The sequence below is a fragment of the Lithobates pipiens genome, unplaced genomic scaffold, assembly GCF_037356315.1.
Source record: "Lithobates pipiens isolate NorthernLeopardFrog02 unplaced genomic scaffold, aLitPip1_a1.2 Scaffold_30, whole genome shotgun sequence".
Taxonomy (NCBI): Eukaryota; Metazoa; Chordata; class Amphibia; order Anura; family Ranidae; genus Lithobates; species Lithobates pipiens.
In genome coordinates, this window is record NW_027507791.1 from 40,233,498 (window position 1) to 40,260,342 (window position 26,845).

The following is a 26,845-nucleotide window of genomic DNA, read 5'->3' on the forward strand; positions in this document are numbered from 1 at the left end:
CATTCCCTCCTTCCCCTCTGAGGCAGCCTATATCAACATATAACACGCACACACGATTTCCCCCCTATTTAAGGGTGAAAAAGTGTGTGTGTTATACACACATAAATACGGTAGTTAGTCAGGTTGAAAAAATACAAAAGTCCATCTAGTTCCACCATAAAAATAAATAAATAAAAAATAATATCATACAATCCCATATACCCAATCCTATACCCACAGTTGATCCAGAGGAAGGTGAAAAGCATGATTCAATTTGCTACAGCAGGGGAAAAAATCCTTTCTGTTCCCCCAAGAGGCAATCAGATTTTCCCCGGATCAACTTTACCTATAAATGTCAGTACCCAGTTATATTATGTACATTTAGGAAAGAATCCAGGCCTTTCTCAAAGCAATCTACTGAGCTGGCCAGAACCACCACTGCAGGGAGTCTATTCCACATTTTCACAGCTCTTACTGTGAAGAAACCTTTTTGTATTTGGAGATGAAATCTACTTTCCTCTAGAGAGTGCCCCCTTGTCCTCTGTGATGACCGTAAAGTGAATAACTCAACACCAAGTTCACTATATGGACCCCTTATGTATTTGTACATGTTGATCATATCCCCCCTGTGGGATTCATGCTTGTAACTGTCAGCCTTGCAATGCCTCATGGGACTTGTAGTTTGGCAGCAGCTGGAGGGCCACCTGCACAGGTGGTAATCTGATCCCACAGCTGAATAGACTGTAGGAGATGGTCTTTTGTGCTTGCTGGACTTTCGTGGGCACCCTGAAGCCTTCTTCAAAACAATTGAACCTCTCTACTTGAAGATTGATTTAGGTGCAATCTTAGTAGCAGCAATATCCTTCCCTTTTATTGCAAAGCAATGATGACTGCACATGTTTTCTTGCAAGTAATCATGGTTAACCATGAAGAAGAACAATGATTTCAAGCACCACCCTCCTGTTTAAAGCAATTGCATGCTCCCAACTTTGTGGGAACAGTTTGGGGACGGCCCCTTCCTGTTCCAACACGACTGCAAACGGGTGCACAAAGCAAGATTTATAAAGACATGGATGAGCGAGTTTGGGATAGATGAACTTGGCTGGCTTCTTGACCTCAACCCGATAGAATACCTTTGGGATGAATTCGAGCGGAGACTCGGAGCCAGGTCTTCTCATCCAACATTAGTGCCTGACCTCATGAATGCGCTTCGGGAAGAATGGTCAACCATTCCCATAGACACACTACTAAACCTTGTGGACAGCCTTCCCAGAAGAGTTGAAGCTGTTATAGCTGCAAAGGGTGGGCCAACTCAATAATGAACCCTACGGTCTAAGCCCTTGTACACACGGTCGGATTTTGTCCCACGGATTTTGTCTGAAACTGTTGCATACACACAGTCGAACAAAGTTGTCAGAAAATCCGATCATACTTAACGTGGTGACGTTATTTCGTTAGGACGGGACTACGTCCAGGCTAGTAGCCAATAGCTTTGGTCTAGGAATTAGATCTGAGCATGCGTGGCACCTTGTCCGATCGGAATTCTCTACATATGATCGGACAAAGTCCGATCAGATCATATTGTCGGAAAATTTTATAGCCCAGCTGGAAAACTTGGTCCATCGGATACTCCGACGGAAACAGTCCAATGGAGCACACACACGGTCGGATTATCCGACAACACGGTCCGATCGGACATTGTCCATCGGAATGTCGACCGTGTGTACAAGGGCTAAGACTGGGATGGCATTATGCCCTGTACACACGGTCGGAAATTCTGACGGAAAAGGTCCGATCGGATTATATAGTCGGAAAATCCGATCGTGTGTGTGGGCTCTATCGGACTTTTATCGGACTTTTTCCGTCGGAAAAAAATTGAGAGCAGGATCCGACAAAAAAAAAATCAGATCGGACTTTTTCTGATTGCTTGTAGAGAATACCGATCGGACAAAGTGCCACGCATGCTCCGATCAAATTACGAGACCAAAGCTATTGGCTACCAGCCTAAACGTAGTCCCGTCGTAACGAACGAACATCATCACGTTACGAACGATCGGATTTTCCGGCAACTTTGATCCGACCGTGTGTATGCAACACCAGTTTCGGACAAAATCTGTCGGAAAAAATCAGACGGATTTTGTGGTCGAATGTCCGACCGTATGTACAAGGCATTAAAGTTCATGTATGTGTACAGGCCGGCGTCCCAATGCTTTGGGCAATATAGTGTAGATAGATAGTGTGACAGAACCGATCCAACACTCCGATTGAGTGCTTCCTTCAGTATATCCCGCTTCCTCCAATCTGACTCCAATAAGATATTCCAACCGCTTACAAGCCCAAAACTTGCTTAACTGCTCAACATGGACTGATTTATTAGAACCAAAATGCCAAGTATTTATAAATACAGTAGAAGACTAAAACCTAACCTAATTAGCATGAGCTAATTATCTAAATCAACACTCAGACTAGTTGACTGAGGGATAAGACTTTTTGGCTCCTAGCTCACTAACATTTCAATTGCAGGTTAATTAGCACAAACAACAATAGGTGAAATACTCTTTAGAATATAAAAACTGTAAAGGGGGTTTGGGACTTTTAGATGAAGCAATTGTATAGTAAAGACAAACTGTAAATGAATGATATTTAAATATTTAATTGAAGACATTAATCTAGAATCATAAAGAATATAATTTATTTCATATACATATATACTGCACATAAGGCCTGAACATAATGAGTAAGATAATATAATCAAAACGATATAAGATCAAAGTCAAATAAATAAGTAAATAGAAAAGGAGAAAATGATTTTGAAAAATTATAAATGCCATAAGGTCATAACTACCGGGATGGAAGCACCATGTTGTGCTTCATTTAAAGTCCCAAACCCCCCCCTCTGTTTTACTCTTTAGAATATGTTTCAAGCCAGACTAGACTCATTTACATTATACAAGACACAGACAGGTGGCTGGAGGTGATGATATTGGCATCTAATGCCGCATACACACGACCGGACTTTTCGAGGGACTAGGTCCGACGGACTTTCGGCGGAGTTCTGACAGAGTTCTGACAGAGTTCTGACGGACTTTCCGAATGAACGGACTTGGCCACACACAATCACACCAAAGTCCAACGGATTCGAACGTGATGACGTACGACCGGACTAGAATAAGGAAGTTCATAGCCCATAGCCAATAGCTGCCCTCACGTCGGTTTTTGTCCGTCGGACTAGCATACACACGAGCGGATTTCTTGGTAGGAACTGGGTCCGGCGGAGTTTCGGCGGAAAAATTTGAAACATGTTCCATTTCTAAAGTCTGATGGATTTTTGCAAATCAAAAGTCCGCTGCAGCCCACACACGATCGAATGGTCCGCCAGAATCATTCCGTCGGACCTTTGATGTCGAAAAGTCCGGTCGTGTGTACGCGGCATAAGAGTTTGTGTCCCAATAGTGTGATTCAGTCTATTGCTAACATGGCATTTACATATCCAGAGTCTGTGTGTCTTCAGGGGGGCACGGACCTGAATCCAAGTAACACCACCTCAGGGGTCCCCAGGCATACAGCTCACAAAGAGCACCATTCCCCCAAATGCGAGGTCCCATAATCACAAGGCAAGAGGCTCGCATTCTGTCCCCTCCAAGAGCCTTGGTCCCAGCTAGGTCTGTCACAGATAGATAGATAGATAGATAGATAGATAGATAGATAGATAGATAGATAAAGTAGATATAACACACACAGCTTCTTAAAACAGACCGACGGCCAAACTGAATCTAAGCTGAATGATTGCAAACGTCAAATATTGACTTACATGAATACTTCTGCAATTGGCAACTTGCCTACACATAGACTATATATGGACCATTGCGTGAGTCAAATATCATAGGAGAAAAATCTAGATAAGTGAGTGTGAACGCTTTGAAATGAAGAGGATGCCCCATGCGTCTGAGAAGATTGCAGGAGTTGCTGGTTTTAGATTGTGGCCACCGTCCAATAAGGGGAAGTGTGAAAATCTCACCCGTTCCTGGCACGCAGAATGTCACAAGGAAAGATAAGAGCGCACGCTTTCGTCTGCCGACACCGTCTTATTTATCTTAAGAAACATAAGGCGTTCCTGACCACTTTTTAAATTAGTTATTTTTTCATTTTTGTCAATTAGTATCCATTCTGGACCCAAAATTTGTTCTTACAGAAAATGTATACAGCATGTATTGTATTACTAATGGTTAAGCACCTCAGTGCCGGGCACTTTCACCCACCCCCCAGGCCAATTTTCAGCGCTGTCACACTTTGAATGACAATTACTCAGTCATCCAAACACTGTACCCAAACAACATGTATTTTCTATTTTTTACTAAATAAACAAACAAAAAAAAGACTGAACTTTGAAAAAAAAATAAATAAATAAAAAAAAAAAACGTGTTTTTCTTTGTTTCCCTTATAAAATTTTGCAAATAAATAATCATTCTTCGTAAATTTAGGCCGATATGTATTCTGCTACATATCTTTGGTGAAGAAAAAAACCCCAATCAGTATATTTTATTTAGTCTGTATTAAAGTTATAGAACCCTCAAAACTATGGGATATATCAGTGCCGGTGCAACGACATATTCGGAGACCCATCGCAGTTTGCTACGGAAGTGACGTTCTGTCGCCGCTATCTTACTGCACCCCCACACTCCTCCATAGTAATGCCTTGTACACACGGCCGGAAATTCAGACGGAAAAGGTCCGATCAGATTATATTGTCAGAAAATCCGATCGTGTGGGGGCTCTATCGGACTTTTTCTGTCGGAAATTCAGACAGAAAAGATTTGAGAGCAGGATCTCAAATTTTATGACCAAAAAAATCCGATCAAACTTTTTCCGATCATTTGTAGAGAATTCCGATCGGACAAACTGCCACGCATGCTCACATCAAATTACAAGACCAAAGCTATTGGCTACTAGCCTCAACGTAGTAGTCCTGTCATAACGAATGAACGTCATCCCGTTCCGAACCATTGGATTTTCCGACAACTTTATCCGACCGTGTGTATGCAACACCAGTTTAGGACAAAATCCGCTGGAAAAATTTTGTGGTCGGAATGTCTGACCCGTGTGTACAAGAAGGGGGAAAGCGGACATCTTGTTACACCCACCGGAGTTTTGCATTTTACACTAAGGAGGGGGAAAACGGACATGTTGTTACACCCAGACCGTGTGTACAAGAAGGGGGAAAGCGGACATCTTGTTACACCCACCGGAGTTTTGTATTTTACACTAAGGAGGGGGAAAACGGACATGTTGTTACACTCACCTGAGTTTTGCATTTTACACGTATCTATAACAGCAAAGCGAGTTTATATAGTGAAATACAGGAATAACAACTCCGTCTGACTGCTTAGATATTGAATTTTAAAAGCAGCGAACTTCTGTTAGATTATCAAACCTGTGAAACGGGGTTGCCGTTTCTTTTAAAATTCAAGATCTAAGTAGTCAGACGGAGTTGTAAGTCCTGAATTTCACTATATAAACTCACTTTACTGTTATAAATACGTGTAAAATGCAAAACTCCGGTGGGTGTAACAAGATGTCCGCTTTCCCCCTTCTTGTACACACGGTTTGGGTGTAACAACATGTCCGTTTTCCCCCTCCTTAGTGTAAAATGCAAAACTCCGGGGGGGGGTGTAACAACATGTCCGCTTTCCCCCTTCTTGTACACATGGTCGGACATTCCGACCACAAAATTTTTCCGGCGGATTTTGTCCTAAACTGGTGTTGCATACACACGGTCAGACATAGTTGTCGGAAAATCCGATGGTTCGGAACATGATGACATTCGTTCCTTATGACGGGACTACGTTGCGGCTAGTAGCCAATAGCTTTGGTCTTGTAATTTGATCTGAGCATGCGTGGCACTCTGTCCGATCGGAATTCTCTACAAACGATCGAAAAAAAGTTCGATCGGATTTATTTTTTTTTGTCATAAAATTTGAGATCCTGCTCTCAAAATCTTTTCCGTCCGAATTTCCAACAGAAAAAGTCCGATAGAGCCCAAACGCGATCAAATTTTCCAACAATATAATCCGATCGGACCTTTTCCATTGCAATTTCCAGCCGTGTGTACAGGGCATTACTATGGAGGAGTGTTGGGGTGCAGCAAGATGGCGGCGACAGAACGTCACTTCCGCAGCAAACTGCGATAGTTCGTCGAATATGTCGGTACACCGGCGAAACCTTGGCACCCCAAATGTTTTGGAACTACATTTCCCATGATGCTCAACTACACTGCATGAATGCATGAGCATCATGGGAAATGTAGTTCCAAAACATCTGGGGTGCCGAGATTCACCGTCACTGGTGTATACAGTATCTGAAAATTGATCGATCCTGATGTACTCATAGCATAATCTAATTTCTTGAGTCCTAAAAATGGTGTCTTCACAGATAGTGATGTTGTGGTATCTGTTCCCGACATGTTTCACCACATGGGGCTTCTTCAGGGGACTTGAAAACCACTGTTAGTACAGTTACCAGTAAACTTCCAGATATCATCAAAAAGTGCCACCTGCCAGGAGCAGGAAGGAAGAAGGACACTGTGTGGCCACAAGGGATACGCCAAGACACTAAGTTGCTAATATGGATTTAGCAGCGGGCGCCTGGATTTTTTTTTACCAGTGGCTTAAGTCTAACAAGGATAAGCTGTTGGATACGTTTATATCCTGCAGGCTGCCCAAATGTTTGGTCTAAGCCACTTGCTTTCTACTCCTGGTAGGTCGCACTTTTTGGTGATACCTAGAGGTTTACTGGTAACTGTACTAACAGTGGTTTTCAAGGCACCTGAAGAAGCCCCAAGTGGAAAAACATGTCAGCAAACAGATACCACAAGACCACTAATTGTGAATACACCATTTATGGCCACGTAAAAGACAATTAGTCTAATTTTAATGTGTCAAACTTTTAAATTATGTATTAATAAAATGTGAGAATTGTTATCATAAAGTACCCTTTTGTTCTATTCCTGGCACCTTTAAAATCCCTACAAAAACATTCCTTATTATGTTAATGTACTACCTGGTCAAGCACACTCTAGGACAGGAAGTGTGTTACTATCAGGGTCACCAGGTGAAAAGAAAATCCTGAAAAAAGAAAACTAACGCAGCCATCACATCTAAGAACTGGTAAGTTGCAATGAATTACATTTTTGTTTTTTGGTTTAGATACGCTGTATGAAGTTATCAATGGCAGGTTGCGTGTAGTTCTCCTGACAGGTTTCCTTTGGTTTTCTTATTCCACGCTGTGGTTTACATACACAACATTTAGTCATTTGGTTATTTTCATCATCAGTTACATTACATTTCTTTAGAATTTTATTCTATAGTAAAAAAAGCTATAAGTGGTTTGTCAGCTTCTGTTACATATTTTAGCCAAGGAAACGTAAAGCATAAAAAAATCATAAAAAAACAGCAAAAAAAAGAATAAAAACCAGCAAAAAAAAGCATAAAAACCAGCACAAAAACCAGCATAAAAAACAGCACAAAAATAGCATAAAACCCAGCATAAAAACAAGCACAAAAACCAGCATAAAACCCATCACAAACTAGCATAAAAACTAGCACAAAAACTAGTATAAAAACCAGTACACAAACTAGCACAAAACCCAGCACAAAACCCAGCACAAAACCCAGCATAAAACCAACACAGAAACCAGCATAACAACTAGCCTAAAACCCAGCACAAAACCAGCATAAAACCAGCATAAAAACAAGCACAAAAACCAGTATAAAAACCAGCACAAAACCAGCATAAAACCCATCACAAACTAGCATAAAAACTAGCACAAAAACTAGTATAAAAACCAGTACAAAAACTAGCATAAAACCCAGCACAAAATCCAGTATAAAAACTAGCATAAAACCCAGCACAAAAACCAGTATAAAAACTAGCATAAAACCAGCATAAAAAACCAACACAAAACCAGCATAAAACCCAGCATAAAAACAAGCACAAAACCAGCATAAAACCCATCACAAACTAGCATAAAACCTAGCACAAAAACTAGTATAAAAACCAGTACACAAACTAGCACAAAACCCAGCACAAAACCCAGCATAAAACCAACATAAAACCAACACAGAAACCAGCATAAAAACCAGCACAAAATCCAGTATAAAAACTAGCATAAAATCCAGCACAAAACCAGCATAAAACCAGCATAAAAAACCAACACAAAACCAGCATAAAACCCAGCATAAAAACAAGCACAAAAACCAGCATAAAAACAAGCACAAAACCAGCATAAAACCCATCACAAACTAGCATAAAAACTAGCACAAAAACTAGTATAAAAACCAGTACACAAACTATCACAAAACCCAGCACAAAACCCAGCACAAAACCCAGCATAAAACCAACATAAAACCAACACAGAAACCAGCATAACAACTAGCATAAAAACCAGCACAAAACCAGCATAAAACCCAGCATAAAAACAAGCACAAAACTAGTATAAAAACCAGTACAAAAACGAGCATAAAACTCAGCACAAAAACCAGTATAAAAACTAGCATAAAACCCAGCACAAAACCAGCATAAAACCAGCATAAAACCCAGCATAAAAACCAGCATGAAACCAACATAAAACCAACATAAAACCAACACAAAAACCAGCATAAAAACCAGCACAAAACCAGCATAAAACCCAGCATAAAAACAAGCACAAAACTAGCATAAAACCCAGCACAAAATCCAGTATAAAAACTAACATAAAACCCAGCACAAAAACCAGTATAAAAACTAGCATAAAACCAGCACAAAAACCAGCACAAAACCAGCATAAAAACCAGCATAAAAAAGGAGCACATAAACTAGCATAAAAACCAACACAAAAACCAGCATAAAACCCAGAATAAAAACCAACACAGAAACCAACATAAAAATTAACATAATACACAGCAAAAAAAAACAACAACATAAAAAAACAGATATCTGATAAAGCAAACCTAATACAGAGGAGTGATTTTGCAGTCACAGCAATAATATTGATGAGATAAAATCAATTAACCGCACAGAGAGTGAATGTTTCCATACAGACCTGGCAAAGTATATTTAAAGTAATTTTTTAGTAGGAAAAGTTTAAAAACACATTATTATTATTATTATTATTATTATTATCACTATTATTATTATTGTATATATATATATATATATATATATATATATATATATATATATATTTTTTTTTTTTTTTTTTTTTTTTTTTTCTTGTTGTTTCCATTATTCTCTTTTTTTTTTTTTTAAACTAAATATGTAAATGTAACAATAATCAAACTGTAATCTGTTCTGGAAGAAAGTGTTGTGAATAAGGAAATATGTGCCTCCACCTTGTGGTGATATTAGAGATTGCAGAAGTTAGTGAGGAAAAGATGAAAAAAAAAAACTGTTAAGCAACTGCCTGGGTAATTACCTCTTTATAGCAGTCGCCTTCTCTAGTGAACACAGAAAAAAAAAAAGATATATATATTATATACAAACTGCTTTGTGCAAAAAAAAAAATAAAAAAAATAACCACACTGTTAATAATAATAAATACAACTACTGATAATAATACATGTAATACAACATGATATTATTACTACTGCTTATAATAATACTACTAATAATACTTAATGTGCTACTACTAATAAGTGTAGTAATAACAAAAACAATCATAATTGATGTAATACTAATAATAAATGTGAGATAACAACAACTACAAATAATATGTATTTTTATTAATAGTATTATTAATATTATACTAATAAATACTACAACTACTACTATGACTACTGCTACTACTAGAAATAATAATAATAATAATAATTAATAATATTAATAGTAATAATACATGTAATAATAATAATAATAATAATAATAATAATAATAATACTATTATTAATTATTGTACTACTTATGCCGCGTACACACGATCAAACAATCCGGTGGAAAAGTCCGGCAAACTCAAGTCTGCCAAACAATCCCCCCGTGTGTAGCCTCCGGCATACTTTTTTGACCCGACAGTACGGCGGACTTAGAATTTCGGTTTGCACAAAAATTTGCACGTCGTACTCGCATTTCGGCGGACAATCCGGCCGTGTGTATGCAAGTCCGCCGTACTTTTGAAATGAGCGGACTTTTCCCGCCCGGAGAAAAGTCCGCTCATTTCGAGCGGGTCTCCAGGTAGGCGGGGCCCGCGAAGGAGACGTTGCTGGCCCCGCCGCCTGGTATGGACTTAAAGGGGAACCCCAACGCCGAAAAAAATCGTCGGAGACGTCGCTGGCCCCCCCTCCTGAGCCGTACCAGGCCACGTGCCCTCAACATGGGGGGTGCCTTGGGGAAGGGGGGGTCGCGAGGCCCCCCCACCCCAAAGCACCTTGTCCCCATGTTGATGAGGACAAGGGCCTCTTCCCGACAACCCTGGCCGTTGGTTGTCGGTGGGTCTGCGGGCGGGGGGCTTATCAGAATCCGGGAGCCCCCTTTAATAAGGGGGCCCCCGAATACCGGTCCCCAACCCTATGTGAATGAGTATGGGGTACAATGTACCCCTACCCATTCACCTGTAAAAAAAAAAGTACAAAAAAAAACACAACACACGAGATAAAATACTTTATTGCACAGCTCCGGGGGTCTTCCGTCTTCGGGGGTCTTCTCGCCGGACTCCTCCGCTATCTTCTTGTAGCTCTTTCGCTAGCGGAGGAGTCCGGCTTTCTTCCTCGCCGTCGCCCTTCTTCCGACTTCGGGGGTCTTGTCCCCCTCTTCGGTTCTTCTGCCGGGCCACCGCGCCTTCTTATAGCTCTTTTACAGGCGGTGGCCCGGTCTTCTGTCGCCGCTGCCGCCTTCCGTTCTTCTTCTTCTTCTTCTTCTTCTTCTTCTTCTCCTTCTTCTCCTGAGAGATGTTGACTCGACGCTCTCTCCGGCCACAATGCCAGGGACGCGCTGCGCGGCCACTTATATAGGGACAAGGGGCGGTGTCACATGGCTTTATGTCACATGGGTTGGTCACATGGGTTGATGTCACATGGGGACTGTGACATCGTAAGGGGGCAGGGTCACCATGTGACACCAACCCATGTGACATAAAGCCATGTGACAACGCCCCTTGTCCCTATATAAGTGGCTGCGCAGCGCGTCCCTGGCATTGTGGCCGGAGAGAGCGTTGAGTCAACATCTCCAGGAGAATAAGGAGAAGAAGAAGAAGAACGGAAGGCGGTGGCGGCGACAGAAGACCGGGCCACCGCCTGTAAAAGAGCTATAAGAAGGCGCGGTGGCCCGGCAGAAGAACCGAAGAGGGGGACAAGACCCCCGAAGTCGGGAGAAGAGGCCGGCGGCGAGGAAGAAAGCCGGACTCCTCCACTAGTAAAAGAGCTACAAGAAGATAGCGGAGGAGTCCGGCGAGAAGACGGAAGACCCCCGGAGCTGTGCAATAAAGTATTTTATCTCGTGTGTTGTGTTTTTTTTGTACTTTTATTTTACAGGTGAATGGGTAGGGGTACATTGTACCCCATACTCATTCACATAGGGTGGGGGGCCGGTATCCGGGGGCCCCCTTATTAAAGGGGGCTCCCGGATTCCGATGAGCCCCCCGCCCGCAGACCCCGACAACCAACGGCCAGGGTTGTCGGGAAGAGGCCCTTGTCCTCATCAACATGGGGACAAGGTGCTTTGGGGTGGGGGGCCACGCGGCCCCCCCTTCCCCAAGGCACCCCCCATGTTGAGGGCACGCGGCCTGGTACGGCTAAGGAGGGGGGGGGGCGCTCGCTCGCCCCCCTTTCCTGGCCGGGTAGCGTGCTCAGACAAGGGTCTGTTGTGGACTTGGGGGGGACCCCCACGCCGATTTTTTTCGGCGTTGGGGTTCCCCTTTAAGTCCATACCAGGCGGCGGGGCCAGCGACGTCTCCTTCACGGGCCCCGCCTACCTGGAGACGCGCTCGAAATGAGCGGACTTTCCTCCGCGTGTGTGGGCAAGTCTGTTCATTTCTAAAGTACGGCGGACTTAGTAAGGCGGACTTAGTACGCCGTATTAGTCCGCTGAAAAAGTGCCGTGTGTGGGCAAGTAGCCCTTTCGAAAATTCCGACGGACAGTTTGGCGGACGTCCGCCAGACTAAGTACGTCGGACAGACGGCTACGTGTGTACGCGGCTTTATACTTCATGTGATGCATGACACTATGACTACCACTCATAATAATACTACTAATAATACTTAATGTACTACTACTAATGTTAGGTGTAACAATAATAATCATCATAAGCATAATTGATGTACTACTAATAATAAATGTGATATAACTACTAATACTAACACTGCTAATCTTCAAAGCCAAAAAGGACCACTTCTCATATACAATCTCAACGGCCGCAAACCAACCACGGGAACTGTTTAAACTGGTTAATCAATCAATGAATCCGGTGTGCCTAGAACCCCCAGAAAGCGAATCCCAGGATTACTGTGACAAACTGTCGGATTTTTTCATCGATAAAGTCAAAACCATTCAGGGAAACAATTTGTCAGAAGAAAACATCCAACCTCAGCCAGCAAATACATAAAGAGGATGTCTGCACCAACATACCGCAACCGCCAAAATTTTCACTATCCGCAATTACCGTAGACACCGCAAAAAACATCATTAATAAACTGCGTGACAGTACCTCACCTATTGACATCATCCCCACAAAACTACTGAACAAATGCTCCGACATCGTGGCTCCAACCATAACCCACCTCATAAACCGATCATTCCACGAAGGGATTGTTCCCAGCATCCTCAAACAAGGCATCGTCAAACCTCTACTCAAGAAACCAAACCTGGACCCTCAGGATCCAAACAACCGTAGGCCGATTACAAGTCTCAACACCATTTCTAAGATCATGGAGAAAGCTGTAGTACATCAGCTACAACTCCACCTGGATACTCACAAACTCCTGGACCCGCTGCAATCAGGCTTCCGCCCGGGTCATGGAACAGAAACAGCTCTCCTCAAGATTTGGGATGACGCCCCCTGGAAGCAGCAGATGACGGAGAGCCGTGTCTCCTTGTACTGCTAGACCTAAGTGCAGCGTTTGATACAGTAGATCACAATACTCTACTCGTCCGCCTCACAGAAGTAGCCGGAGTCCAAGACATAGATCTCCAATGGTTCGCGTCCTTCCTAGGAAATCGGTCACAGACAGTGAAACTAGGAAAATTCCTCTCCGAAACTCGGGCAGTCACCTGCGGAGTCCCTCAAGGCTCTCCGTTGTCACCCGTTCTCTTCAACATTTACATTCGCCCACTCCTTCAAATCATCAGATGCTCAGATCTCTGCTTCCACTCTTACGCTGACGACACGCAACTTTATTTCCGGATCAATGGAAAAAAAGATCACCAACAACAACTTGAAAACTGCCTCAAATCAATAGAGGACTGGATGACCACCAACTCCCTCCAGCTGAACCAATCAAAGACAGAGCTTCTTATCTTACACCAAAATCATAAGCCCGCAACCAAAACCTCCTGGTCTCCACCAACCGTCTTTGGGCAGACTATCTCCCCAAAGACCAAAGCGAAGAGTCTCGGGGTTATTTTAGATGCACAAATGTCAATGGATGCGCAAATAGGATCTGTAGTCAGTGGATCTCACCATCTGCTGCGCATGCTTTGCAGACTCATCCCTTTTATCCCAAAGAATGACAAAGCAGTGGTAGTTGGAACAATCATTAATTCACGACTGGACTACGCAAACTCGCTTTACATAGGATTACCACAATATCAACTTGCGCAAATACAACTGATCCAAAACACGGCGGCAAGGCGGATAACAGGGAAAAAAAACCCTGGGAATCCATCTCTCCTTCACTGAGGAGTCTACATTGGCTAACCGTAAAAAATCGGATCACGTTCAAGACCCTTTGCCTCACCCACAAATGCGTGCATAGAGAAGCTCCGCAATACCTAATGGAGAAAATAAATCATTACACACCAAACCGCAATCTTCGATCAGCCAACAAAAACCTTCTCCTCGTGCCCAAAGCCCGGTATAAATCCAAGGGGGATCGGAGATTCGCTGTCCAAGGGCCTCGGCTATGGAATGCTCTACCAATCAACATCCGCCTGGAAGAAAATCACCTGGCTTTTAGGAAAAAAACTCCAGACCTTCCTCTTTTAGCAGTTGATCAAAGCTCGCCACAGCGCCTAGAGGCGATTCAGTTCACATTGTGTGCTTTACAAGTATTTCATTCATTCATGCTAATAATAATAATAATAATGATTATTATTCTAATACTAATAAATGTGGTACTACTACTAATAATGATAATTCATGTACTAATAAAAAATAAACGTGATACTACTACTAACAATAATAATACATTGTTATTCCCGGGACACTTGTGTCTTCCTAACTGGATACTTTTGTTTTCCTCTCTGGACACTTTTGTTTTCTAGGAGCAAAACAAGAGTGTCCCGTTGAGGCCAGGGTAAGAAGAGAGCAATCATAATCCAATAGACGGTGTTGAGGCCAGGGCAAGAAGAGAGCAATCATAATCCAATAGACGGTGTTGAGGCCAGGGCAAGAAGAGAGCAATCATAATCCAATAGACGGTTTTGAGGCCAGGGCAAGAAGAGAGCAATCATAATCCAATAGACGGTGTTGAGGCCAGGGCAAGAAGAGAGCAATCATAATCCAATAGACGGTGTTGAGGCCAGGGCAAGAAGAGAGCAATCATAATCCAATAGACGGTGTTGAGGCCAGGGCAAGAAGAGAGCAATCATAATCCAATAGACGGTGTTGAGGCCAGGGCAAGAAGAGAGCAATCATAATCCAATAGACGGTGTTGAGGCCAGGGCAGGAAGAGAGCAAGCGTAATCAAGTAGTCACTCTAAGTACAATTTCAGGTGGCAATCCAAAAGAGTAGTCTGAGTGTAAGATAGTGGTCAGCGACAAGCAATCGAAATGATAAGTATCACAACAAGCTGGGTATGACAGCAAGGGAGCTAGCTAGCCGATCCTGTCACAAGGCCAGAACCCTTGGGCTTGTGATGCCTAAATCTGGTTTTAGAGAAGCATAGCCAATTGGAGCAGTGGAGCCAGGGGCAGGGGTGTGTAGCTGCGGGCAGATGATGGAGTGACCTGCTGCCTAGCAAAAGGGATGCCCAGAAGGAGCCTGCCACCTCCAGCCAGGCCGGGGCCCCCTGGAGGCACCATAAGGTTCTGCACTTTATCACTGCTGTTACCCAGGACATTTCTAAACCATTTCAGGTTCACTTTAAGGTGAAACTCAAAATTTTTATTTCAAATTGTACTAGTCAATTAAAACACAATTAAATGTAGCTAAATTATCTGTTACCTAAATTGTATTTATAGACATCATTTTATAACTTTTTTTTTTTTTCCCAGAAAAACATTCAACAATGTCTTCCGTGATCTATCAATCGTTGTCAGGTTGTGTTCCCCTTCTTGCTGTGCTTATATTACTCCACCACATTAGGACAGAGTGTACAGCCAACTGATGAAGGTTTTTTTTTTCCTACGCTGGTCTGAAGAAAAATGAAAAGCACACAAATGAAATTTGTAGTTAATTTATGAAATATTAAAAATGAAACTGGAAAAAAAAAAAAAATCTGGCCTCCAACCTCCAATTGTATGTTATATGTGCCTGCTGTTCCACCATAAACGTAGTTATATAGTTAGTTAGTCAGGTTGAAAAAAGACACAAGTCCATCTAGTTCAACCATAAAAATTCAATAAAAAAATAAAATGTATGGAAATGTATCTTGTTCTCTTTTTTTTTTTTTTTTGCTTCCTTTGTGTGAAGTCCCTGGTGTTTCCCGGCAGTCCCTCCGCTTTCCGATTAATAACTGACCACACAGAGTGATCAGTTTTCAAGCTGTGCTGGGAACCCAGTCTGCTCTCTTCCAATGATCAGACTTGTTCCGACACCCTGCTCAACCATTAACTGGGAAGACCAGTGTGCTGCTGTTTCTCCCCCCCCCCCACCCCTCCAGCTCTTATACAGCTGAGAATAGAGGGAATGTGATCACGTAAAGAAAAAGGGAAAAATGTATTTATAATGTCTTTTATTTATATATATATATATATATATATATATATGTGTGTGTTAATAATAATAATTATTATTATTATTATTAATAATAATAATATAATAATTATAATAATATTAATTATAATTTATAATAATTATAGTTAATAATAATTATAATAATTATTATTAACTATAATTATAAATTATAATTAATATTATTATAATTATTATAATATTATTATTAATAATAATAATATAAGTGTTTTGCCTTTCATTTCTATTCTATTTCCACCCCTGTCTGCAACACAATTCAAACGCACAACGCAGGGCATGGCGCATGTGAGTTATCACCATGAACATCAGACTGAAAGCAATAATTCTAGGACTATAATTTACAGTTAACTCTAAATTGATGACCCGTAAAGGCTTTTAAATCATTGCCTATGGACAATTCTGTGCAGCATCGTTTCTTGAGATTTCACCATTTTAAGCTGGCCTTAAGCTTGGCTTGATATTATTATTTTTTTTCATTGTGCAATAAATAGTTTCCCTGATATAAGCAGCTTGGTCCGCCCGTGGCTTCTTTCCTTCTTCCCCCTGTGTTTTTTTTTTTTTTTTTCTTCTTCTGCTTTTTGAAAACTATAATGTTTTTTGGAGGTGCTTAACCACATGCCAAACCCGGCCCATAGCCGAAAAAAGACGGCTACAGCGCCGTCGGCTTATTCTGGTTGGACGGCCTCACCGAATCGGGCTTCCGCGAGCGCCCTGGGATGCGCACCCGGGAACATCCGTAACCGCCGGGTCCAGGCGACCCGGCGCATCACAGATCGCGGTAAATGGACGCTGATAGCGGCCATTTACCACGTGATCACTCCGTCAAGTGACAGAGCATCGTTTATACCGATCGGTACAGTGTGAGAGGAGAGAGGGAGAGATCGTTTGCATCACTGTGGGCACTACAGATCCAGCCCACAGCACTGCTCAGTGCCCATATTCTGCCACTACTATGCAATACTCTGCAATACTATTCAATACTATGCAATACTATGCAATACGCTGCAATACTATGCAATACTATGCAATACGCTGCAATACTATGCAATACTATGCAATACGCTGCAATACTATGCAGTACGCTGCAATACGGTGCAATACTCTGCAGTACACTGCAATACGCAGCAATACTATGCAATATGCTGCAATACTATGCAATACTATGCAATACGCTGCAGTACTATGCAATACTATGCAATACGCTGCAATACTATGCAGTACGCTGCAATACTATGCAATACGCTGCAATACTATGCAGTACTATGCAGTACGCTGCAATACTATGCAATACGCTGCAATACTATGCAGTACGCTGCAATACGGTGCAATACTCTGCAGTACACTGCAATACGCAGCAATACTCTGCAGTACGCTGCAATACTCTGCAGTATGCTGCAATACTCTGCAGTATGCTGCAATACTCTGCAGTATGCTGCAATAATATGTAATACGCTGCAATACTATGCAATACTATGCAATACGCTGCAATACTATGCAGTACGCTGCAATACTATGCAGTACGCTGCAATACTCTGCAGTACGCTGCAATACTCTGCAGTACGCTGCAATACTCTGCAGTACGCTGCAATACTCTGCAGTACGCTGCAGTACGCTGCAATACTATGTAATACGCTGCAATGCTATGTAATATGCTGCAATACTCCGCAATACTATGCAATACGCTGCAATGCTATGTAATACGCTGCAATACAATACGATGCAATACGCCGCAATACTCCGCAATACTATGCATTACTATGTAATGCTATGCAGTACTCTGCAATACTATGCAATACTATGTAATACGCTGCAATACTCTGCAATGCTATGCAGTACTCTGCAGTACTCTGCAAAACACTGCAATACGCTGCAATACGCTGCAATACTATGCAATACTCCGCAATACTATGTAATGCTATGCAGTACTCTACAATACTCTGCAATACGCTGCAATACTCCGCAATACTCCGCAATACTCCGCAATACTATGTAATATGCTGCAATACGCCTCAATACTCTGCAATGCTATGCAGTACTCTGCAATACGCTGCAATACTCTGCAATAGTATGCAATAGTATGCAATGCTATGCAATGCTATGCAATACGCTGAAATACTATGCAATACAATACAATGCATTACTCTGCAATACTCCGCAATACTCCGTAATACTATGTAATACTCTGCAATATGCTGAAATACTATGCAATAATCTGCAATACTCTGCTATACTATGCATTACTTTGCAATGCTATGCAGTACTCTGCAATACTCTGCCAATACTCCACAAGAAATTGTAACAGAAACAATTTTTTTTTTATTTTACCGAATTTTCAGTCTTTTTTGATTTATAGCGCAAAAAAAAAAACAAAAAAAAAACAAAACAGCCCAGCGGTGATTAAATACCACCAAAAGAAAGCTCTATATGTGTGGGGGGGGGGGGAGGACAAACATTTCCTATGGGTACAGTGTTGTATGACTGAGTAATTGTCATTCAAAGTGCGAGAGCACCGAAAAGCTGAAAATTGGCCTGGGCAGGAAGGGGGTTTAAGTGCCCCCCCGGTGGTCAAGTGGATATAGTAGTTGTGTAGCAAGAAAAATGGGATTTTTATATACAGCTTACCTGTAAAATCCTTTTCTTGAGAGTACATCACGGGACACAGGAGCTCATTACATAGTGGGTTATATAGGCACCTCTGGTGATTGGACACTGGTTGACCCCAATTAAGAATTCCTCCCCTATATAACCCCTCCCATCTGGGAGCCACCTCAGTTTTGTAGCAAAGCAATAAGAAACCACGTAAAACCCAAGAGGGGCGGGAGCCCTGTGTCCCGTGATGTACTCTCAAGAAAAGGATTTTACAGGTAAGCTGTATATAAAAATCCCATTTTCTTGATCATACATCACGGGACACAGGAGCTCATTACTTAGTGGGATGTCCCATAGCAATGCTCAGATTGAGGGGAGGGAGACACAGATCATAATTATAGACCGCCAGGGACCGGAGGACCTAAACTGCAGCCTGCAGTACACTGCGCCCGAAGGCGATATCCTCTTGCCCTCCGACATCCACCTGATAAAATCTGGTGAATGTGTGGACTGATGACCAAGTTGCAGCCTTAGAGATCCGAGCCAGGGAAGCCTGGTGATGCACTGCCCAAGAAGCACTAACAGCCCTAGTAGAGTGCACTTTCACCTGAAAAGGAGGAATCTTCCCCTTTAAACCATAGGCCTGAGAAATAACTTGTCTAATCCACCTTGAGAGAGTGGATTTCGATGCCGCCTGGCCCTTCCTAGGGCCTTCCGGCAAAATGAATAAGCAATCAGTTTTCCTTATCTGAGTAGTTGCTTGAAGATAAATACTGATTGCTCTAACCACATCCAAAGTGTGCAAAGATTCGTCTTCTGTGGACTGAGGGTCCGGAAAAAAGGATGGTAGGATTACATCCTGATTCAAATGGAAACCCGAAACCACCTTAGGTAGAAAGGACCTGTTGGGACGCAGGACTACCCGGTCCTTATGAATAATTAGATACGGCTCCTTGCTGGAAAGAGCTGCCAGCTCTGATACTCTTCTAGCCGTAGATATGGCTACCAAGAAGACCAATTTTTTAGTCAGGAGAACTAATGAAGCCAGATGCAAAGGTTCAAATGGTTGCCCCTGCAAAGCCGAGAGAACCAAATTCAGATCCCATGGGCATACCGGAGGCTTAACTGGCGGTCTTATCCGCATGGCCCCCTGGAAAAAAGCCCGTACCAGGGAATGCGATGCAAGTGGCTTTTGAAAAAACACTGACAGGGCCGAAATCTGCACTTTTATAGTGCTTATGGCCAAATTCATTTCTAGGCCTGACTGAAGAAAGGCCAAGATCCTGCTAATGACATACTTTCTAGGATGTAATTTCCTGAGTTCACACCAGGAAACATATGTCCTCCAGATTTTGTAATAAATAAGCCTGGAGGCCGGCTTTCTGGCATTGACCAGAGTAGAAAGGACTGGCCCCGAAAGGCCACGGTCTCTCAGAATGTGGGTCTCAGCAGCCAAACCGTCAAATTCAGACTGCGTAAAGCAGGATGGTAGATTGGACCCTGTGAGAGCAGATCTGGCTGGAGAGGGAGGATCCATGGCCTGCCTACTGCCAATTTCATGATCTCCGCGTACCATGGTCGCCTGGGCCAAGCCGAGGCCACCAAAAGGACCGACTTTGTTTCCCTCTTGACTCTTCCCAGGAACCGCGACAGAAGCGGGCTCGGGGGGAAGGCATAGATCAGATTGTACTGATCCCAGGGAACTGTCAGAGCATCTGACCCCTGAGCAAGTGCATCTCTTGTCCTTGAAACAAACTTGTCCAGTTTCCTGTTGAACCTGGATGCAAACAGATCTACATCCGGAGTACCCCACCTGTGACATATGTTCCGAAACACGTCGGGGTGCAGAGCCCATTCTCCTGGGCACAACTGCTGGCGGCTCAGAAAATCCGCCTGCCAATTTTCCACTCCTGGAATGAAGACTGCAGAAAGACACGGAACATGCTTTTCTGCCCAGACAAGTATGCGATTCACCTCTTTTTGGGCCACCAGACTCCTGGTACCGCCCTGGTGATTGACATAAGCCACTGCTGTGGCATTGTCGGACTGAACCCGAACCTGTAGTCTGTAAGACCACTTTATGAGAGCCATGTAAACTGCCCGGATCTCCAAGATATTTATGGGCAGTAGCTTCTCGATCGCAGACCATTTCCCCTGCGAGCACGTCTCCTCCAACACTGCTCCCCAGCCTGTCAGGCTGGCATCTGACTGCTTCTGCTTGCAAGTGTTGTTTTTGGGGGTGTTTTATTTTCTCCCCTCCTTTATTTGATACATTTGCTAGCAGTTTTTAAAATACCTTTTTTATGACACTTTTTAAACAGCATTTTTTTTCTTTTCCCCTCTTTCTTATAGCCAAATTAGGGGAGGGGTTAATTGTTCACAGGTGTATAAAGGTAGTTATACAAACTCCCCCAGGAGCTTGCTCCCTGATTGTGGCTTGCATGTGGATTTTTTGAACTAAAGTGGAGAGTTAACAACCAGGAGTTTAAGACAGGAGTCTCTAACCTCTATCCTACATCCATCCTCCCATCCATTTTAAAGATCCCACTGCAAGGGGCAACCAGACAGCTTTCCAGAAATGTCAGGCTGACAGCAAGCCAGATTCACCGGAACCAGAGTGTTTAAAGGGGACAACCGCAGCCAGGTAAGCTTGCACCTCCACTCCCCCCCCCCCCCCAGTGATTGTTCCAGGGACTCCGTCCGACCGCCTACGGGGGTCAGGAAGGAATTTTTGCCCCACTGGTGCGTTTGGCTGCTACAGTCAGGGGGGTTTTCGCCTTCCTCTGGAACAACCATAGGTTAGCATACCCCTACCTCCGGCCTCCTTTCCATTTTTTACGCTATCCTAGGATGACTATTCCAGATCACAGCCAGACTTCTTTTCTGAGCGGAGACCTCCACCTTAAGTAAAGGTAGCTGGAACAGCCAGCAACCGAATACAACAACTCCTTCCGCATCCATATAGGCATCCCCTGATCAACTTGCGTGCTAATAGCCTCAAGCACGGCGGCAAGTCTGATACCTAGCCCCACCTCAGGATCAATACCCTGATCAGGATCATCATCTTAGGCCCATAGTACCATCAAAAGCATCCACAAACCATGTGCTACTTCAAATACTCTGCTGAAGTTCTGCACAGACTAAGGAACATCAACACCACATTGCCATCTTCCATACAAAAAATACTTCAAAGAGAACAACTATTAAAAACCGGACGACAACCAGCTCCCAACCACAGGAAGACATCTACTCGACCACTACAATTAGATTGCGCCTTGATTAACGCCAGGTCTGCAGTCAAACATAGACTGGAAGTACACGACTTCATCATCGAGAACAATGTAGACTGCCTCTTCATCACCGAAAGCTGGTTAACCTCTGACTGCAACACCATCCTCACCGAATTGGTGCCGGAAAACTACCGGATCCTAACCGAACACCGGATAGGGAAAAAAGGAGGAGGCCTAGCAGTGATCTTTAAAGGTCACCTGGATCTCACTAAACCATCATCTCAGAACCCAGTTCCTTTTATGGAAACCCTGACGCTACATCTTCAACCAACACCCCATGACACCACTCATATTCTACTGTGCTACAGACCACCGGGACCAAAGTCCAATCTTCTTTCACCCCTCCCGGAATCCTTTGCAATGCACACCCTAAAATTCAAAAATTTCCTGGCACTCGGAGATTTCAACCTTTGGGCAAACGAGCCTAAAGACCCCATCGCGACTGCCTGCATCAATCAACTAGAAGAACTGGGGTCTACAGCAACTGATAAAGAATCCCACGCATGGGTCAGGACACACCCTGGACCTCATTTTCAAACAGAACATCGACGTCAACATACTCGACAACATAACTCTGCCATGGACGGATCACCACGCCATCAAATTCAAAATCACTACCAACATCACCAACGCAAAACGGAAACCTGTAACAACGCACTGGACCAGATCGCATAAAAAACTGTACTCCGAAGCCTTCAAAACCACTCTGTCCAAAAAAATATCTACAATAACCTTAAACCACTCTACGGAGGAAACACTCAACTCCCTGAACAAGGCATTACTGCAATCAGCAGACTCGGTAGCACCAAAATGCAGGGCACTCATCAGGAAGAAAAATGCTGGAAGGTTTAATAGCTCCCTCTCCGTACTAAAGCAAGAACGCAGAAGAGCGGAAAGAACATGGAGAAGAAATACCACCGAGGAAAACCTATTTAACTACAAAGGTCTGAGAGAATTATCGGAAAGCAATCTTCAAAGCCAAAAAGGACCACTTCTCATATACAATCTCAACGGCTGCAAACCAACCACGGGAACTGTTTAAACTGGTTAATCAATCAATGAATCCGATGTGCCTAGAACCCCCAGAAAGCGAATCCCAGGATTACTGTGACAAACTGTCTGATTTTTTCATCGATAAAGTTAAAACCATCAGGGAAACAATTTGTCAGAAGAAAACATCCAACCTCAGCCAGCAAATACATAAAGAGGATGTCTGCACCAACATACCGCAACCGCCAAAATTTTCACTATCCCCAATTACCGTAGACACCGCAAAAAACATCATTAATAAACTGCGTGACAGTACCTCACCTATTGACATCATCCCCACAAAACTACTGAAAGAATGCTCCGACATCGTGGCTCCAACCATAACCCACCTCATAAACCGATCATTCCACGAAGGGATTGTTCCCAGCATCCTCAAACAAGGCATCGTCAAACCTCTACTCAAGAAACCAAACCTGGACCCTCAGGATCCAAACAACCGTAGGCCGATTACAAGCCTCAACACCATTTCTAAGATCATAGAGAAAGCTGTAGTACATCAGCTACAACTTCACCTGGATACTCACAAACTCCTGGACCCAAAAAGTGTTCCCTGTGACACTGCGCTATCCCAAAAAACAGAAAAAAGCTGCTCACACAATCACAAGGATAAAACAGTGAATAGTAAACAATAGTGATGGACGAACTTCCGACGGGACGTTTCGCGAACGCGAAACGCGAACGGACACAAACGTTCGCGAAAACGACCGTTCGCCGCGGGCTCCATTGACTTCAATGGGAGGCGAATTTCGCAAACCTTTAGGTCGAATTTGCGGCCACGGGGTAATTATTAGGGGGTAGCACGTAGTCCCACCACCTGGACAATAGCATAATACATGTATGAGGTGAATTTGGGATCGATAACTACAAGCATTTTTTTTTTATTTGGGAAATTGTTCTGACAATTCAGGACTATGGAGCTAATGAAGGCAATGGAGGAGAGGGAAGGTCAGGGACCAGGGTAGGCAAACAAGAGGGTGCAGGAGATACAGAGCACTGACAGCAGCACCGTAATACAGAGCACTGACATCAGCACCGTGACATACAGCGCTGACAGCAGCTCCGTGACATACAGCGCTGACAGCAGCTCCGTGACATACAGCGCTGACAGCAGCTCCGTGACATACAGCGCTGACAGCAGCTCCGTGACATACAGCGCTGACAGCAGCTCCGTGACATACAGCGCTGACAGCAGCACCGTGACATACAGCGCTGACAGCAGCACCGTGACATACAGCGCTGACAGCAGCTCCGTGACATACAGCGCTGACAGCAGCTCCGTGACATACAGCGCTGACAGCAGCTCCGTGACATACAGCGCTGACAGCAGCTCCGTGACATACAGCGCTGACAGCAGCACCGTGACATACAGCGCTGACAGCAGCTCCGTGACATACAGCGCTGACAGCAGCTCCGTGACATACAGCGCTGACAGCAGCTCCGTGACATACAGCGCTGACAGCAGCTCCGTGACATACAGCGCTGACAGCAGCTCCGTGACATACAGCGCTGACAGCAGCTCCGTGACATACAGCGCTGACAGCAGCTCCGTGACATACAGCGCTGACAGCAGCTCCGTGACATACAGCGCTGACAGCAGCTCCGTGACATACAGCGCTGACAGCAGCTCCGTGACATACAGCGCTGACAGCAGCTCCGTGACATACAGCGCTGACAGCAGCACCGTAAGCAGCCCCAGGAGGAAGTCAGCACAGCACAGGGATGGTGTGATCCCCTCATAATAAGAACCCCCAGGAGGAAGTCAGCACAGCACAGGGATGGTGGGAGCCCCTCATAATAAGAACACCCAGGAGGAAGTCAGCACAGCACAGGGATGGTGGGAACCCCTCATAATAAGCAGCCCCAGTAGAAATATGACACCGCTCAACCTCTTCAAAGAGGAGGGTAGGGGCATATAGTACGGTGTGCTTTTTTGGGTCAGGGAAGTGAGCCAAATGAATTAAGAAGGTCTGTGTGCTTGATTCCAAAAATTGTTTATAGACATATACATGGTCTACTGATCACATGTGTTGAATTCCTCCGAGATCCATGCCTCATTCATTTTTAGAAATGTGAGGTAGTTAACACTGTGGTGAGCTAGGCGAGTACGCTTATCGGTCACAATCCCCCCTGCTGCGCTGAACGTCCTTTCGGACAGGACACTGGATGAGGGGCAAGCCAACAGTTCGATTGCAAATTGGGCAAGCTCTGGCCAGAGGTCAAGCCTGCCCACCCAGTAGTCTAGGGGTTCATCACTCCTCAGAGCGTCCACATCGGCCGTTAACCCAATGTAGTCGGACACCTGACGGTCTAGGCGTTCCCTGATGCTGGATCCGGATGACACCTGTCGATGGGTCGGCTGAAAGAATGACCTCATATCCGAAGTCACCAACACATCTTCAAACCGGCCTCTTCTTGCAGGCGCTGTTGGATTGGTACCCGCAAATCCTTCTCTGGGAGTGGGAATTGCTCCTCTGCCAGCGCACGCAAAAGCAGAATGCAGCATTTCTCGAAGCAAGGCCTGGAAGTGCTGCATTCTGACAGCCCTCTGCGACGGCGGTAACATTTCCGCCATTTTGTGTTTGTACCGGGGGTCTAAGTACGTTGCCACCCAGTACTGGTCCTTGACCCTCATGCTTTTTATACGGGGGTCCCTATTAAAACACTGGAGCATGAAGGCCCCCATTTGCACTAAAGTGGAAGCGGTGTGGTGGCCTGGCTCCTGCTCATCATCCAGGATAATGTCGTCCTCTTCATTCTCCTCTCCCCATCCTCGCACAACAGGGATCCCAGAAAGGTTTAAAGCATGCTCTTCTTGCTCCTGCTCATCCGCCCCGGCACCATCCTCCTCTGACTCCTCATCAGACTCCTGTTGTTGACTTGTCTCAGATAGAGTAGCCCCCCCTGGGAATTCATCCAGCATTGCGACTTCCTCATCTTCCCGCTCCTGCTCCTCCACAGCCTGATCAATGACACGACGCAATGCACGCTCCAGAAAGAAGGCATAAGGTACCATGTCACTGATGGCGCCATGGCTGCGACTGACCAGTTTGGTGATCTCCTCAAATGGCCGCAGAAGTCTGCATGTGTCGCGCATGAGCAGCCACTGGCGCGGTGAAAAAAAACCCAGCTCCCCAGAACCGTTTCTTTCGCAGAGTTCATACAGGTAGACGTTAACTGCACGTTTCTGCTGGAGCAGCCTATCAAGCATATAGAAGGTTGAGTTCCATCGCGTCGGGCAATCGCAAATAAGACGTCTGACCGGCAGATGGTGTCGCCGCTGAATGTCAGCAAGGCGAGCCATGGCCGTGTAAGATCTTCTGAAATGGGCCGAGATTTTCCTTGCCTGCCGCAAGATGTCCTGGACCCCAGGGTATTTGACAAGGAATCGCTGCACGACCAAGTTTAAGACGTGTGCCATGCACGGCACGTGCGTGATTTTGCCCTGTTTCAATGCGCTAAGCAGATTGGCACCGTTGTCACACACCACTTTACCAACTGTCAAATTGAGCGGTGTTAGCCACTCATCTGCCTGTGAACGCAAAGCTGAAAGGAGTGCCGGGCCAGTGTGGCTCTTTGCTTCCAGGCACAACAGACGCAGCACGGCATGGCAACGTCTCACCTGGCATGTGGAATAGGTTCTGGGGAGCTTGGGCGGTGCAGTGGAAGAGACGCTAGCAGCGGAAAAGGAGGAGGCAGCTGAGGAGGAGAGGGAGGAGGATGGAGTAGGAGGAGGAGAAGAAGAGTCAGGCCTGCATGCAATCCGTGGCGGTAAAACCAAATCTACACGGGTGCCACGGGTTACATGCTTGACGGCCGTCAGAAGGTTCACCCAGTGGGCAGTAA

General features: G+C 44.4%; 1 protein-coding gene across 1 annotated transcript in view; it reads left to right on the forward strand.

Annotated features, from left to right (window-relative positions):
- Positions 1-15,591, forward strand: part of LOC143942676 (uncharacterized) — a 153,693-nt gene extending 138,102 nt beyond the window's left edge. Inside the window, exon 5 of the mRNA XM_077464056.1 lies at positions 15,374-15,591. Within this exon, the coding sequence (XP_077320182.1) occupies positions 15,374-15,486 (113 nt within the window). The 3' untranslated portion in view covers positions 15,487-15,591. The remainder of the gene's footprint in view (positions 1-15,373) is intronic.
- Positions 15,592-26,845: the final 11,254 nt, after the last annotated feature.